The sequence below is a fragment of the Parasteatoda tepidariorum genome, chromosome 9 (genome assembly GCF_982258835.1).
Source record: "Parasteatoda tepidariorum strain Cologne lab strain chromosome 9, Ptep-v5.0, whole genome shotgun sequence".
In the NCBI taxonomy this organism is placed as follows: Eukaryota; Metazoa; Arthropoda; class Arachnida; order Araneae; family Theridiidae; genus Parasteatoda; species Parasteatoda tepidariorum.
The window spans coordinates 99,692,083-99,709,002 of NC_141763.1; the positions used below are offsets into that span (position 1 = coordinate 99,692,083).

Sequence of the window (16,920 nt, forward strand, 5' to 3'; positions counted from 1 at the left end):
GGGATGCATATTTCTCATTTAGCATTTATGAAGTAATTTTGGGACTGAAATTCAAGATTATAATAAGATCTTCATTAGTAGTAACTTTTGATTCATGTGTTATTTATTACTTATAAAAATAGATTGCAAATATTCTATTTATTATTAGGTTTTACGTATAGAATATTATGTATTTCTACAGGAAAATTGCTACTATATTGTCTCATTACAGTTCTTGATATGAACTTAATGTTTTGTGATCTGGTTAGCAGGGTGGCTACAGGTGACTAAAATGCAACTATTTTTGGCCTGAAAATGCTTATAAAAAAGGCAACTATTTTCAGGAAAGGGAGGACTTTTCTGTACTCCTAGTGATGTTTCTTTTAGCGTAAATTGGGTTGACAACTTGCAGCCCGTAAGAGATTCTAATCACAAGTACATAAATAAAAGAAGCATTGTCATGTTATGAGTAGAATGCAAGCAAAGTAGCACTATTTCGAACAAGCTAACATGGAAGGGGGAAGTTAGCAAATTTTTTTGGGGGGGATGAATGCACCCAAGAGCTTGGGGGGGCACTGTCTAAATCAAACTATTCAATTCAATTTTTAAAAAAATATTTAAACAGTTTTAAGTTATATTTCAGATGATTACAGGCGCAAATATCTATGATAAGATTGAAACTTAACAACCACAGTCTAATTCGAAAAATCACACTTAAAAATTCTCCCTCTACCTTTAACTGAGTAAACAAGCCTGAATTTTTTCATTTTCATTGGGGGGGGATTTACTATACAGCATCGTAAGATTTAAAAAAAAAATAATAATAATAATAATTAAGTATCTGCACACACAATCCAAAAGTATCTACAGGCTCATTATATTTTTTGAGTTCTGAATAAATGACAAAAAACACCTAACTATTTAACATATTTATTTATTCCTGACTGAAAAAAAAAACAATATATGCATGCACATTAACATAAAAAACATTGAAGGAAAATTAATATAAATAGTTATAAGCAAAATAAAAATTAGAAGTACTGCATTGATATTAACACGCCACAACTGGTCAAAAGACCGGTTATTATATGTTGTATTGTATTGTAAAGTGTTGGCACGTTTAGTGTTAAGTAATTATATTAAATAATATTAATATGATAGTTAACTAATTTTGCTCCCGTAATTCTTCACAGCGAAGTCCATTTTTAACTATGTTTCAATTTTTATTAATAAACGGAATTACTCAAAAAGGATTTCCTACTGCCACCGTAATTGTTTATTTTCGTTGTGAAGTGATAGTCATGTCCAGTTATTTGCTCATCCGCTAATCATGGAATCACTTTGGGGCTAAATTAACAGTTTTATCTTCTCAGTAGCAGCACGCACACAGCTAAACAACCTATTATTGTATATTGTTTATAGGGTGACCTGGGGTAATTCCTGATCAAAAAACGCAAACATCTATTTTGCGAAAAAAACTATTCAAAATAGAATTTTAATATTTACTGGAAGTTTGAGGCTATATGAGATGAGTCCAATGCCACCTTCTTTTGTTTGAAAATCTAATTAGAATTTAAAAGATTTTAAATTTTTAGGGATCAGGAATTACCCCTGGTCTTGATCATTTCTGGGGTAATTACTGATCACCAGTTTTTATTGTAAAGGGGCTGTTTAAAAATAATTATATAATGGTAATTAACAAATAAGACATCAAGATCAAACAAATAAACCAAAAAGATATGTTTAAGCAGCTAATAAAATGATTTATTTAAAAGCAAGAAGAAGGATTAACACTTTAAATTTTCAAAAATCTTTGCATCGTGCCATACATTTCAGGCAATCAGCCAACTCATTCTCAAGTTCTTCTGAAATATAAGAGTTCCCACATGGGTTACTTTTGCTGCATTTTTTATCTTCATTAAGGGAAAGTGTAAAGTTAAGTAAGCCATGTCAACAGCTCTGGCAGCAGCTTTTACACTGAAATTTTCATTTTCAATCATTAAAAGAAATTCACTAATTTTGTTTTCTAGAAGCTTAGTATCCTTTTTAGGCTTATAATTTCTCACCATATTTATACTAGGCTAATTTATAGACTTAAAAATTATTCTAACAATTATACTAGGCTAATTTATAAACTTAAAAATTATTCTAACGATGTACACACATAAAATTAAGATAGAAGCAAGGTAAGACAAACCAGAAATGGTGCAAATCAGAATACAGTCTTGTATACAGTTTAAAACAAATTTTGTGATGACAGTTAAAATATATTTTATAGTTGTTCCACTTAATAAATATGAACTGATATTTAAGAAAAGACAATTAGGTATTTATAAGCTATTTTATATACTGTTTATAAGAAATGACAATGATCAGGAATCACCCCAGTGATCAATAATTACCCCATCTGTAGGGGGAAACATTTGATATAGTTTCCCATAATCAATAACAATGTTTACAGTAGATGTGAAACAATTAAACAAGAGCTTACACTATTTTCATATCAAAGAAAAAGAAAGTGACTCAAAATATTTATTATTAAGAGAAGGAGGGGGATCTTTGCAGAAATGTGCACATTTTGAAACTCATCTTTGAAATGGAAAATACAGAAAGCAGTTTAAAAGATACTTATTTTGTTAGATTAAACAAAAAATTATTATTAAGTAAATGTAGTTATACTTCAGTAAAGTGTACAAGCATTTTTGTCCATTTCTTAAATTTAAAAAAAAAAAAAAAAATTTAATAAAACTTAGGTGATCATTATTCACCCCAGAAACAGAGTGATCGTGAATTACCCCGGGTCACCCTACCTTGCAGAAGTATCTGCACCCAATGTGCGTGTATGTACCTATATTATCTAACTGTACCTGCCCAAAGAAGTCTTCGCCAGACAATCTTTTTACTTTGGTAGTGCCCTGATGTTACAGTTGAGTTAGTTGTCCTCGAAATTGTAACGTTTTCCGTTTAAACTTCGTCTTCACTTTTGTGTATGCACCATATAATATGCATAAATTTTTATCGTTGCTTACGGCAATTAGGACAATTAATCTCAGAATTTATTTAATGCTGATTATTTTTATATTAAGACCATGCATTTAAGTATGCAAATCAACGTTCAACAATGAAAAAACTTTTTTAAAAAAAAATTTAGTGTCAGTTTTAATTTGTAATTTCAGGAGAAAAAGCGAATACAATAATTTAAAACCAAAATTTTTGTTTTAAAATGTGTTGTTGACATGCACAATAATTACAAAACAAATGTTGTTTGTTTTACATTTTAAAATATAATATGTTTGCTTCATCTATTATATTGTTTATTCTGTATCTATTATATTGTTAGAAATTGGCTTACATAAAAACTTAATAAAATCAAAATTATAATATTCAGGTATTAATCTTGTTAAAATTTAAAACAGATGAGTTTTCACTCGCTCGTGTTTTTCATGAACATCAATTTCGTGTGAGCGTCATGTAATTTGGGAACTGCATATGAGTATGAGTCTAAAATCTTTGTTCCATTATGTACTGGCGAAAACCAAAATACTACTGAGTTCAAAGTAGCTCGTTGAGTATGGAAGCATTTTATACTGCTGAGAAATGAAGGCCTTGCATTCAAAAAAATGCAACAATTGGTTAAATAATTCCAACAAGTGTGAGAAAATAGAAATAATCATTTCCAAAAGACATACAAAAACAGATATCAAAAGAAGAATTCTACCACAGCCAGCCAAATCCATTTCCCAAACCTGTTAAAAACTATTAAAATTATAATATATTAAATGTGTTTAGTATCTATCACTTTCTAAAATATCATTCCTATTTGTATCATTCCTCACTTTTTAAAGTGTGGAATTAATTAATTTGTTTTTTAAGTATTAAATATAATTTGAAGGATATGTATCTTTCTTACAATGCCATTGCATACATCTATCAATGTAAAAAGTTTCAAAGCTTTTCATACACTTTTTGGGATTTTAAGAACTGAAAATGACAGTTTTCATGAGGATGACCCAGATATGCAATAACATAACCAGATGAATCGGGCACGTTAAAAGTTTTTACAAAACAAGTTTTTTTCCAAGTAGATGAAAAACTAATTAATTTCTTTAATTAAACTATCCATATTTTATAAAAGTAAGTTGTTACATTTTGTACAAATCAATTTTTTTTTTTTTTTTACTTGCGTGCAATTTCCTAGATGAAAATTAGGGGGGCAGTAATAACATTCAATAAAGTCATCCATGGATATTTTACAGTAAAATTAAGCTTATTGACCCTAAAATAAATTCTATAGCAATTAAACTTTAATTTTCTGTAGAGAAGATTGTTCTTTTATAGCCTGGAAGTTATGTTTTATTCAACTAGTGCCATCTACGGTATTTTATTGGCACTTTTCATACATGGGACAGTAGTTGCACAAAAGTTGGTCACACAAAATAATGTTGAATAAAAGATACCAATTACTCTATTATAAGAATATTGATTACACACATTCCAGTAGACAGTCATGCTATATCAGAATCTGTCTGCATTATCTCTGTAGCACTTTCACAATATAATAAATTACTTAAGAAATTTCAAGAATGTTGTTAGGATCACAGGACAATAATGACATTTTTACCTATGTGTATATATATATATATATATATATATATATATATATATATATATATATTTAAAATGTAATTAAGGTACAAAATATGTCTGGTACATATTTTTTCTATTCATTGTGAGTATTTTAGGCACACACAAAAAAAATACCATTAAATGACAAAATTAAACGTTTTAATGAAAAATTTTGCTTCAGCACATAAAATTTATTGAATTGAGAAAATAACCCATTTCTTAGAGCCAAACATTTGGGTAAACTTCTTATAATTTCTTTTGGGGCTTGCAGCAAAAAGCATAGTGTATCAAACATTGTTATAAAATAATAAATTTAGCTAAAAATTTTACTTTTGATGTACTGAAAGAGTGAGTGATTCATTAATATTTATTAATTTCTGAGTTTTGTGTTTTGTCTGAACTCTTTTTCTCTCCTGATAAAACCTGATGTATTAAATTTTTTGCCATGTTATATTTGTAAGATAGTACAATATTATGTTGTGTCAGTTCAACTTTTAAAATATTAATTTTTTCTCATTTTAGTATGAATTGCTGTTTTGTATTGAAGATGAAAGTGATCCTTCCATAATGCTTGTTAATAGTTTAATTGAAAAACACCCTGAAATAGATGCCAGTATATTCATTGGTAAGTGTAAGTGACATTTAAATTTACAAATCTTGAATTGAAAATATTTTTCTGATTATTGTTGTTTCTTATATTATGTACACTAATAAACGTAATTATTGAATTAGAAGTCTTTTTTTTTTCTAAGTTGCTAGCATGTTGAAAAAGGTCTTAATATTTTTACTTAAAGTAAAAAAAGCACAATTTATTGGACAATGTACTTTAGTTTAACAACTAAATGATTTAGTGAAACTTAAAAATATGTGTAAAAGCAATTTCTAATCAAGTTTGATAAAAAAGAAAATTTTAGATTATTCCTTATTAAATCTATTCAAATTTCCACTTAAAAAAACAGTCGAAACCACCTAAAAAAAACTGTCGAACTTTGTACAGGTTTACGACTACTAAAGTGGACTCCGAGGGATGAGATTTTTCCGACTTTTTTGCTTTTGTCTCTTGAATTTCAGCCTTTTTATCAAAAACTCTGATTCTCTAAAAAAAAATTTCTTTTCTTTTTTTTAAATAAATATTCTGCTTTTTCTGAAAATTCAGCCATTGAAAAAAAATAATTATAATTATTTCCGATTTGATATATAGATATAATATATCGAAAGACATATAGAAAATTCAAACTACGTATCTTCTAACCCTTCGGCATATCTTCTTATTTTAGCTATTAGCTTTTACGAGCAGAAAATAAAAATTTTCTCATTTTTACTCGTCCACTAGATGGCTCGTATTTTCGTATTTACCTGATTTAAAAGTTGTGTATTGCGATCCTTATCCGCACGATTTCAATATCGTTCATTGTAATTCTTATTTACGAGATTTAAAAATTCGATGTCGCGATTTGTATTGAGGCGTTTTTAAAATTCTGTGTAACAATTCGTGTTCACGCGAGTTTATCCAATGTCATGATTCGTTTTTGCGGTTGTAATAACCCACATTTATTTTCGTATTCACGCCATCTGAAGATTACGCATCATGATTTGTATTTTCAAATTTTCGAAATCCAATATCGAGTTTCATTCCCGCGATTTCAATATCATGATTTATATTCACACGATTTTAAAATCCTTTATCGCGATTCTTGTAAAAAGTATATTTTTTTCCTTGTATTAGTTACTATAAATGTGCCCGTTTTTCTATCTACGATTATTGCTATATATAGGCATTACAACATCAGCGAAACTGGATGAAAATATGTTACTGATATTTTCGCTACAAATCATGTAAGATTTACTCACATGAAAATTCAGCTATTTTGCTTTTTGGCCAATCTCATCCCTGAACTCTGTAGCCTTGTAATTTTGAACCCAATCCAGAAGACAAGGGAACTCCTGGATCGAATATTGGGAGAAATTTGCCTTCGTGGAGGACTTTTTTTGATGGAGCTAACCAGCATTTGCGTTACATGGTGAGGAAGACCACGAGAACCTCCCACGATTAGCCCGGCGGCGAGGGGGCTCTAACCCATGATCCGTCTACCACTAGGTTATTTTACGTCAGTGCAAGCCGGATTCGTATCGATCAGCCATCACTGGGATTCGAACCCAGTTCACCTCATTGAATGGCAAAGCGCTCTATACCCTGAGCCATCGCGGCTGCCAATTTTATTGATAATTTTAATTATATTTGTTTCAATGTAATGTTAAATGTTGTTTTCCTGACCTGAATTGAATCTTTATTATTTTCTGTAGGCGCTCCAAAAGTAGGTGTCAATCCAAAGATTAATAATATGAATCCTGGTTATGAAGCAGCCAAGTATGATCTTATTCTAGTCTCTGATAGTGGAATTAAAAGTGAGTTCTTTTTTTGTTGTTGTTGTTGCTTAAATGTAATTTTATTTTCATGAAAGTCATGTTGTTATGTCATCAGTATGTTATCTTGCGTTGGTATAAACATGCATAGCTGTTCACTCTTCTGTATATATCATCTATTTTCTGTCTTTTTGCTTTGTATGTACTGGGATGAAAAATATGTCAGTGCACGAATGAGGTTTAGAGGGAATTCAGGCTAACCTGGCAGAAATTTTTGTCTGATTGAAAATGATGAAAAGTGTTTCTACATAAAGTGTTGACAGTACAATTGATTTGTTGAATAAAGAATAAAATTTAAAAATACAGATTTGTAGTTATGCATATGTTTTGCCCAGAGTTGGCAGGTCTGTTTTGTTGAAACTTAAATTGAAAGAAAATGCAATACATGTATAATATACAGTGTATAATACACTACAAGTTTAATAATGTGGGATGGGATGAAACGCTTTTTCAAGCTTATGCGTAAAAAATCAGTCAGAAGAAGTGACCCAGGATTCTTGCAGCGCATTTTAACCCACAGCACAATCTGTGCTTGGCTTTACAAGCTCAACTGTTCATAAAGGAAGGAGTTTAGGTAAATAGGACTACTATAATATTGTACTTATGTACATTTAAATTCGTGGAGACTCCTTTCATTGTTTGTTTTTTTAAATTGAAAACCGACTGGACTGGTTTTCATTGGCACATTCGTTTTCATTAGTGCCAATCGCATTTGATAAATTAATCTTTAAAAAAAAAATTTATTTCATACCAACTGCAGCAACTAACTGGCTAGAAATTTTTGTCAGATAATATATTAGATACAGTGTATCGTTGATTTATTCTTTATCTTAGTAAACTAAACCTTATTTTAAATACATTTCTTAGATGAAATCTGAATGCAAAGAAATCTTGATTCAAACACCTTTACCCATTTTACTTGATTTAAGAACGCAAGCTAAAGGAAGCGACATCATTTCAAGAGTTGATATATGTTTGATCTGGGCATCCATTTTGCGTGATGCTCTCTCTATAGGGATTCTTAACTTGCAACAGAGTATAGTATTAAAATATTAAAAGACATTATTTTTGTTGATAGTGAAAGAAGATACTTTGCTTGAAATGGTTTGTTTGATGACTGAGAATGTAGCTCTCGTTCACCAGATGCCATTCACTTGTGATCGAAATAATTTTCCTGCTGTCATGGAAAAGGTATGTCTTACTAATTATACATCTTAAAAGTGATTTATAATCACAATCTTTATTTTTTTTTCCTACCTTTCCATTATTATATTTTTTAGGATATTATAAAAAGGCCTTTCTGGTGAAAGTTCTGTGTGGTGCACTTGCTTAAATGTATAAAAACTAATCGCAGAGTTTGTATGCGTCGGAAATATCAGAAAAATTAGTCATTGTCAGTGGAAAATGTAATTTTACCCGAAACTGGAAATTGTTAGGGATCTTAAAAATATGTTGTTTTTCTATTTAAATAAATATTGCTCAATTAAGTTTTGCAATCTTATTGGTGCTTACTGTTTCGTGATTATTATTTATTTTTTTGATCCATGCGTATAATGGGTTTTAATTTTTTATTGCATTCTCGTTTATACGAAATGCTCTTATATTGATTAAGTGCAATTTTACCTCAATTACACAATTATTTATTATTATTTTATGCACAACTTTAGACTTGCGCTTTTATTTCTAGTTAATAATTGAATCCTGAATAGTTTTAAATTTTGTTGAATTTTTAAACAAGGGAACGTTACTTTTAAAAGGTAACTGGTAAAGGTACAAGTGTTTTAAGCAAAATTAACATGTTAAAAGTTTTGAAATGAAAAAGTAATGAGTCAAGTTCAAAAAGAAAAATATAATGATTTTAAAGTATCTTTCGTGGAAATTTAAAATTCAAAGTAACCTCAAATTTCATTTTTAAAAAAAATGTAAGAAAGTTTTATTTATTATTTTTTTAAAATTTAAATGCATGAAATTGTTACTAAATTCATTGAAGTAGTGAACGTTGAAAATATCCTGAAACCAAAAAAGATATCAAAATTCAATGTTTGCTTATAAAAAGGAATTTTAAGTAATGTTAATTTTGAAATTACCAAACCTTTAGAAATTTTGTTTTTTGCTTATGGAATTTGTAGCAACAAATTAATTTGTTAAATTAATTCAATAGCATAATTTTTTTAATTTTGAATTATGAATATATAATATCAAGAAGTTTTAACTATTGAGAAGATCTATTGATGTGCCTAGCTTAAATGATTTTTATTTTGTGTGTCATTTGCAAAGGGAAAAAAAATTCATTAGAAAAATCTTTATCATTGGAAAATAAATTTAAAATAATGGTTAACTATTTGTGAATCGTTTGTGTATATCTTAATATCAAGCTTTTGTCTATAAAAATTTCAGGGCATTATGTTGTAATAAAGTAGCATAACTAAAGTGTTTGATTTATTGTAGGTATATTTTGGAACATCCCATGCTAGAATATATCTTGCAGCCGATATGTTTCATATAAATTGCCCAACTGGCATGTCAGCCTTAATGAGGAAAAAACTTCTTGATGAAGTGGGAGGTATGAAAGCATTTGGCCAGTATTTAGCTGAAGACTTCTTTTTTGCCAAATCCTTCACAGATAGGTACTCTCTCTTTTCTGTTGATCTGATTTAATATTTATCTATCAAGTCTGTTTCTTGTTTAATTCTGGTCATTGTTAAATTTTTCATTGACTCTTAATTAGCGTACATTAATTGCCTAGTTTATGTGGTAATTATATTTTCTCATCTTGTCAAGAAGTTGATGGTTTGTATTTATTTGTATTGTCATATGTCACTTAAGGAAGGTGGTTGTGTTTGGTTTGTGAATTGATGTTTAGCATAAGCCGGCTATATATGAGATTTACAGTGAAACCCCGATTTTACGTTTTCTGTCGGACTAGCGATAAAAAACGCTCGAAGCGGAATAACGTAAAATCGGGGTAAAGAAAAATCTACGCATATTTTTAAAAATTGACACCTACCAGTTAAATTAATGAAAAAAATGAGTAATCTTTACTTGCTTTTCGCTTTTAGCTACAATTTCGTGTGCAGCTCGTTCAATACTAACAATTTTTTGCAAATTTGCTTCTTGATTTACATTTGCAAGTAAAAATTGTTTTAGAGTTTTTATGCTTTGTATTGCTTGATCAGCTGTTGGCACGTCTTCTGTTATTTCAACTTCATCGTCATCAGCTCTATCGTCAGAATCAGGTATTAAATCACTTATGGAAGGGATTTCTGAAGTAATGATGTCTGTGTCACAGTCGATGTATGCATCATCGACTTCCAGAAGATCCTCAACTTCAGACACGGAACTTTCTTCTTCTTCCAAAACAACAGCGCTCTCCTCCTCCGATATTGAAAATCCTGCTTTATTGAATCCATTGATGATGCACTTTCGGTCGACACTGTCCCAAGTTGAAGATATCAAATAAAGAGCCTCAAGAACCTAAGTTTTTGCCTTAGAAGCATCCTGAAAGTCACCAGAATCTAGAAACATTAAGAGATTTCCTAACCAGTTGCTTCCGGTAACTCTCTTTAAATGATCGTATAGTTCCTAAATCCAGTGGTTGAAGTTTGCTCGTACAGTTAGCTGAAAAAAACTCTATTTGCAAGTTTTTCAATTTAAGGTTTAAATGAGCAGTGCATTGGTCTAGGAATAAAATTATGCTGCCCTTTTGAAAACTCATTTTCTTATCCAGTTTTTGAAGAAAATTTTTAAATAATGTCATCCATGCTTTTTTGTTTGAATTGGTAGGAAAACTTTTGATGTTTTTGAAACACCATGGTTTGTCTGCTCTACCGAACAAAAGAGACATTAACTTTTGGCTTCCATCGGCATTTGCACAGAGCAAAACAGTTAAGCGCATTTTTGAAAGCGTTATTCCATGGCAATTTGCACATTTAATTGTCAATGTCTTCTTTGGCAATAGGTTGAAAAACAATCCCGTTTCGTCATTAAATATGTCACTTGGATTATAGCCCTTTAATAAATTTGGCAGAGTTTCTTCTTTCCACTGTTGCACAATTGTCATATCCACACTATCGGATTCGCAACCGATAGATTTGAAGCATAAATTGTTCCTTTTTTTTTTTTAATCGATCGATCCAGCCATTTGATGCACTGAAGCCTTGGAGTTTAAGCCTTTCAACAATTTCAAGCCCCTTTTCTCTCAGGATGGATCCATTTATAGGAATCTTTGCTGCTCTGTCTTCCTTGAACCAGTTCATTAAAAAAATTTCTAACTCATCATATGGAGATGTTTTTAAGGTTTTTCTCTTCTTGGCAATTTTCCGAGTTTTTCAGCGTTTAGTTCTACTGAAGCTACTTGCTTTAAAATCATTTGCAAAGTTGAATAAGGAATACCCAAAGATTTAGCAAGATCAACTTTAGTGCCATGAAATTCTTTAGCTTTTTCAACGATTTCAGTCTTTTCGACCAGAGAAAAGCATTTTCGTTTCGACATCTTGTTTCGAGAAAAGAACACGATGACTGGGGTTTCGAAAATGAGAAAAAATGCTATAGCTTTCAAACTCAAACAAAACCGACTGAAAATCTCATTTGGTATGCTAGCACGGAAAAATTAGTAAAACCATTTTGAATCGAATAAAAATATTTTTTTGATCTGTTTGTAGAAAAACGCATCAAGCGGGATTTTCATAAAAGGTGTAACGCAAAATCCGTGGCTTTTTAACATTATCGGTATAGGCAATTTTCACGGATCAGCAGAAAATGACGTAAGAAGCGGGATAACGTACGAAACGGACAACGTAAAATCGGGGTTCCACTGTATATGATACTTGAAAGATTCCAAATTTCCTAATAGTAGCTTATAATTTAACTTACAAATGTTCATGTAAAACAAAGCAATTCATTATAATTTTATGGAAATTTGTCATGATGGTTGTTATTTTCCTTGATAGTTACAGCATTTTTTGAAAAATATGTTTTAAGTAGGCTATAACATTTCCTATTAGAAATATTTTAAAATTTTCATATTAAATTTTGAATAATGTGTAACTGTGCCAGGGTTTTCACAGTGGTAGCAGTTTTTGAAATCTGCTTAAAAAAAACTCATCACAATTGCTGAAATAAAATAACAAGTTTTCTCTTTTTTGTTAAAACATCTTAAAGTTTTTTTCTTAAGAAAAAAAAAACAGTGAGGTGCTTCATTCACAAAAAAAAATAATAATTATCTTGAATTAAGATGCAATTAACAAAGATAGTCATAATATCAGATATCAGTCCGTTATAAAGAAATGAGAAAAAGTGAAAATGAAGGGAAAAGCAATTTTTTTCCCCTCCCTATTTTATGAAGAACAGAAAAAGCTGCCAAAAAAAAAAAAAAAAAAAAAAGTTGAGATAGAAATAAATAATTTAGATTTTTTTATTGGGATTATGAACTTTACAGCTCTCAAACAATATTTTATCAAAATTTCACGAAAGTGTGAAGTCATTCCTATTGTATTGAAAAACCAACATATATGTGTGTGTGAAAGTTTACTTACCATATATTTATTACTTTATTTTGCTTACCATATATTTATTACTTTATTTTGTAAAACAGCATTATCAATGGATTTATTGTCCTGATTCTGAAGAAATATGTGTATATATTTTCAGGGGTTGGTCTTTAAGAATTAGTTCTCAACCAGCGTGGCAAAACTCTGGTATCTGTGAAGTAGCTAATTTCAATAGTCGTGTTTCTAGGTAATTATTTTTTTCCTATGCATAAAATTACAATACTACAAAGTATGCTTAAATTTGTTATTTAGATTATAGAAGGGTTCCCATTGATGCAATTAGCATAGTGATCAGTTGCTAATTGTTTTCTTTTTTTTCAGGTGGGCAAAGCTAAGATTTGCAATGGTTCCCTATACAATAGTACTAGAACCTCTGTCTGAATGCATGGTTCTTGGAGCTTGTGCAGCTTTCTCTGTCAATGTTCTATTTGGCTGGGACCCATTTGTTGTATATTTAGTCCATATCTTGGCATGGTTAATTTTAGATTGGATTCTTTTAAATGTCATACAGGTAATGCACATAACGCTGTTGCTTAATTTTTTAAAATATATAGATTTGCATACTTTTATACAAGGTTTTCTCTTTAATGATTTATGTGTTATTTATTTATCAGTGTTCATTTTATTCTTATGTCTTTTTTATCACTTATTAAAATAAAGTGAATGAAATGTGTCCTATTTCAATGACTGAAAGTTCTTAGTTGAAATTGTTGTGTGTAATGACGTATAATTATATAATAAGCTATATTATGTGAGATCGCCATCTGTGTGTGTAAATTCCTGGTTGTCCCAAATATGCATAATCGTGCTCATAGTCATGAGTCTAACTGCGCTTCCAAATCAGAAGGTGGGAAATATTGGTTCCAGAGTTTAACAGGAGTATGGCCTCTATTTATTGCTATGCTGGTCTTACATCATAAATTCTTTTTGGACTTCCTGTAAAACGGTTAACAAAGAGGGCTCTATGTTGTCATTCAGTAAAATAATATTGGGGTCGACTACAATCCTGAAAAGTTGAGCTTTAAATCTCACATCAGTGAACGTACCTCTTTCAAAAAAATGTAGGGTCTACAGTAGGGATGTAACGAATATTCGGCCCTTTTGCCGAATATTTGGCCTAGCCGAATACTGAAGTTATTCGGCCGAATAATGAATATTTATATTTTAATGTAAATAACTTAACATCCTGAATTAAAGAAAATTAATCTGTTAAATGATTTTAAAAAATTGACATATAAGTTTTTAGTTTTCTGGGTTTTAATAATTTTTCGTGCAAAAAAAAAAAAATACATTTAACAGCAGTAATGAGTTCTTATTTTAAATAAAATATATAAATTGCAAGTATAATTAGTTAAAATATGCTATTATTAATTATTTAGATTTGTAAAAGCCTTATGGTTGGCATCAAGATATTTAAAATATAACAAAAAATACATCAAGTTGTTAATTTTTTTTTAAAATATAGAAAGTTTAAAAAAGCAAATTTGTTAATATTTATTTCATTTTTAATTTAAAATTTGAAAATTATTTAATTACAAAATTAAAATTTCAAAAGTGAAACTTTTTAAAAAATAAGTTTAACTTTTAAAAGTTTTTTTTCTGGGTTTTAATAATTTTTCTGACAAAAAAGAAAGTTAAGAATACATTTAACAGTAGTAATGAGTTCTTATTTTAAATAAAATAGCATATAAATTACAAGTATAACTATAACTAAAATATGCTATTATTAATTATTTAGATTTATGAAAGCCATATTGCCTTGTTATTGGCATCAAGAAATCTAAATTATTACAAAAAATAAATCAGGTTGTTAAAAATTTTTTTAAATATACAAAGATTAAAAAAGCAATTTTGTTAATATTTATTTCATTTTTAATTTAAAATTTGAAAATTACTTTAATTACAATTAAAAGAGAAATTTTTAAAAAGTAAGTATTCGGCCACCGAATATTCGGTATTCGGCCCCATCACTATTCGTTACATCACTAGTCTACAGTCATTCAACATAATGCCTGCATACACCATCAAATGTCTGCTGTCGTGTTTGTAGATGTAGCAGGTGATGTGCTTCTAGTTTAGAATGAGCAATACCTTTTGGGCAACCATCCGCTGTTTCGACCAACTTCCACAATCTTTTACCTTGTCATCAGTAAAAGCCTGACTGATATAATGCTAATTGAACAGTCACTACGGATCTCAGGATGACTACATATAAAAAATGATTTTAAGAAAAAAGTTCTTTGTTAATAAATTTTTTTCTCCCAAAAATGCACTTTTTATTTCTCATATCTTTTATTACCCAGAAAACTAATCATCCTAAGATCATTCCATGTTATTGTATGCTATCTATTCTAAAATATTAGGAGGGTTGAATTTGGTTATCAAATTTTTCATTCAAGTTAATTTCATTACTTTATTTATTTATTATTATTTTTTTAATTTATGGTTGATAATATTTAAAAGTCATCTAATAATTTTATGTTTCAGCGTTATTTGGTACAAGAACTCAAACCCTGGGTTTTATAAATTTGAAACTTTAAATTCAGTATTTAAATTTCACATTAACCAAAGTGGCACACTATTAAATATGTTACTACTGCCGCTAGCCTGTTTTATCATTTCCTTATTTAGCCTTATACTGAATACTGTAAGAATGGACACCACTGTTAAACCTTTTTATTCTTTTGTCCCTATAACCACAGCTGTATGCTTTCTAACTCTAATGAGATACCATTTAGAATATTTATTTATTTTATATTGTATCAACCTATATTTAGATCAGATTTAAGTAATATTTGTCTAATAGTTCTTGAGGTAATATATATCAATTCTATGTTTTCTTTTAATTTTTAACACCAGTGTAATTATATTTCATTGATGTCGTTGTTATTTGTGAGCATCTCTCAATACGTGAATGCAGGACTCTGTTTTCATGTCGCAATGGTGCAAAAGAAATACCTCAAGCAATAATTTAAACCATAACCTTGAGTTGGGTTTTCAACATTGCTTGGTACATTTGTAGTTTTTTTTTTTTTTTTTTTTCGTGCTAGCTTGTATATGTTGTGATATATTCAAAGGTACCACTCTTCAGTCCTGGGGACTGAAATCAGTCTTAAAAAAAATAAGTAAACTGAATTTCATAAAATTGAGATCTCTTTTTCCTTTGTTTTATAAATTAAAGTGTCCGCTGTTCCTTAAAAATTTAGTTTAACTGAAAAAGGGTATCTTCCACTTACGTTGTAAAAAACTAGGTATCCCTGATATTAATACATTTGTATCAAGAGTGATATTAATTGAACATTTTTAATTGTATGTAGGGATGAGATTCATTTTCCTGTACTGAATATAACTTAAGATTAATATGAATATAACTTAAGATTATGTTTTTTTTTTTCTGTCCAATTTTTAGAATTAGCTTGGCCTTAGCCTCAAGTGCAAGATACTTAAAGTGAAAATTTTTGTTTCCCTAGAAGAAATTAAACTGAATTTAAAGAGAAAATGTGTATTCATAACAGAAGGGGAAGAAATAGAAATAATTTAAAGCCAAATTGATGTAAAAATTTTGGTTATAATTCTTTTGGGGTTATTATTGCTAAATCAATTACTAATTGCAATTTTCATAAGTATTTATTTAAAAAGACCTCGAAATTCTGAAATCTAGATCTTTAGAACCCTTCATTTCAAGAGTGCAGTGATTACTGCATGTATACTTAAGATGTCTATTTAATTTTTATTTATTTTTTGGTTTTCTTCACAGAATAACACTTTGCCATTCACGAAGATGGATTTTGTAATAGCCTGGTCATTCAGGGAGATTGGTGCTTTTTTCCATTTCATGCATGCGCTTTTCAATCCAAAAATACAATGGAGGACTCGTACATTTTACCTGAAATGGGGAGGCCTTGCTGAAGAAGTTTCTAACCCAAAAGTCTAAATAATATCTCATAACTCTTTTCGTGATATTCAAAATACAAAGCGCCTGCATGTACTGCCACGAGTGGGGCCACTCACTCATTGGTTATGCTGGTCAAGCTGTATTAAAATAAATGACTTTTTCCCCCGACTGCTGGTCAGTGAAAATAAAAAAAAAAAGAAATTGTGGCTTGTGTAAATTATAGAACAATTTTTTGTACAAAGTTCCTTCAAAGGAGTCCAATTACTGTGATTTATTTTTACCTCCTCCAAAAGGGGCTGCTCTTTGCTCAAATAATCGTGTCTCGCAGTTGTTTTCTTCCTTTCTCTCTCTCTCTCCGACCCCTTCCATCAACCTATGCAAAAGATATCAAAAAGCAATGAATATGCAAATGGAAATGTCTAAACCATAGTTGTAACTGGTAAGAAA

General features: G+C 29.7%; 1 protein-coding gene across 3 annotated transcripts in view; it reads left to right on the forward strand.

Moving 5' to 3' along the window:
• The window catches only part of GlcT (ceramide glucosyltransferase), a 46,599-nt gene extending 29,925 nt beyond the window's left edge, over nucleotides 1-16,674 (forward strand). For 2 of the 3 annotated variants that reach the window (XM_016067261.4, XM_087152496.1), the window contains exons 4-10: nucleotides 5,128-5,230; nucleotides 6,910-7,011; nucleotides 8,108-8,220; nucleotides 9,478-9,656; nucleotides 12,679-12,765; nucleotides 12,900-13,089; nucleotides 16,336-16,674. In XM_016067261.4, the coding sequence (XP_015922747.1) occupies nucleotides 5,128-5,230; nucleotides 6,910-7,011; nucleotides 8,108-8,220; nucleotides 9,478-9,656; nucleotides 12,679-12,765; nucleotides 12,900-13,089; nucleotides 16,336-16,512 (951 nt within the window). In that variant the 3' untranslated portion in view covers nucleotides 16,513-16,674. Of the gene's footprint in view, nucleotides 1-5,127; nucleotides 5,237-6,909; nucleotides 7,012-8,107; nucleotides 8,221-9,477; nucleotides 9,657-12,678; nucleotides 12,766-12,899; nucleotides 13,090-16,335 lie in introns of all 3 variants that reach the window. The other variant, XM_016067260.4, reaches the window with a different exon arrangement.
• The last annotated feature ends 246 nt before the right edge of the window (nucleotides 16,675-16,920 follow it).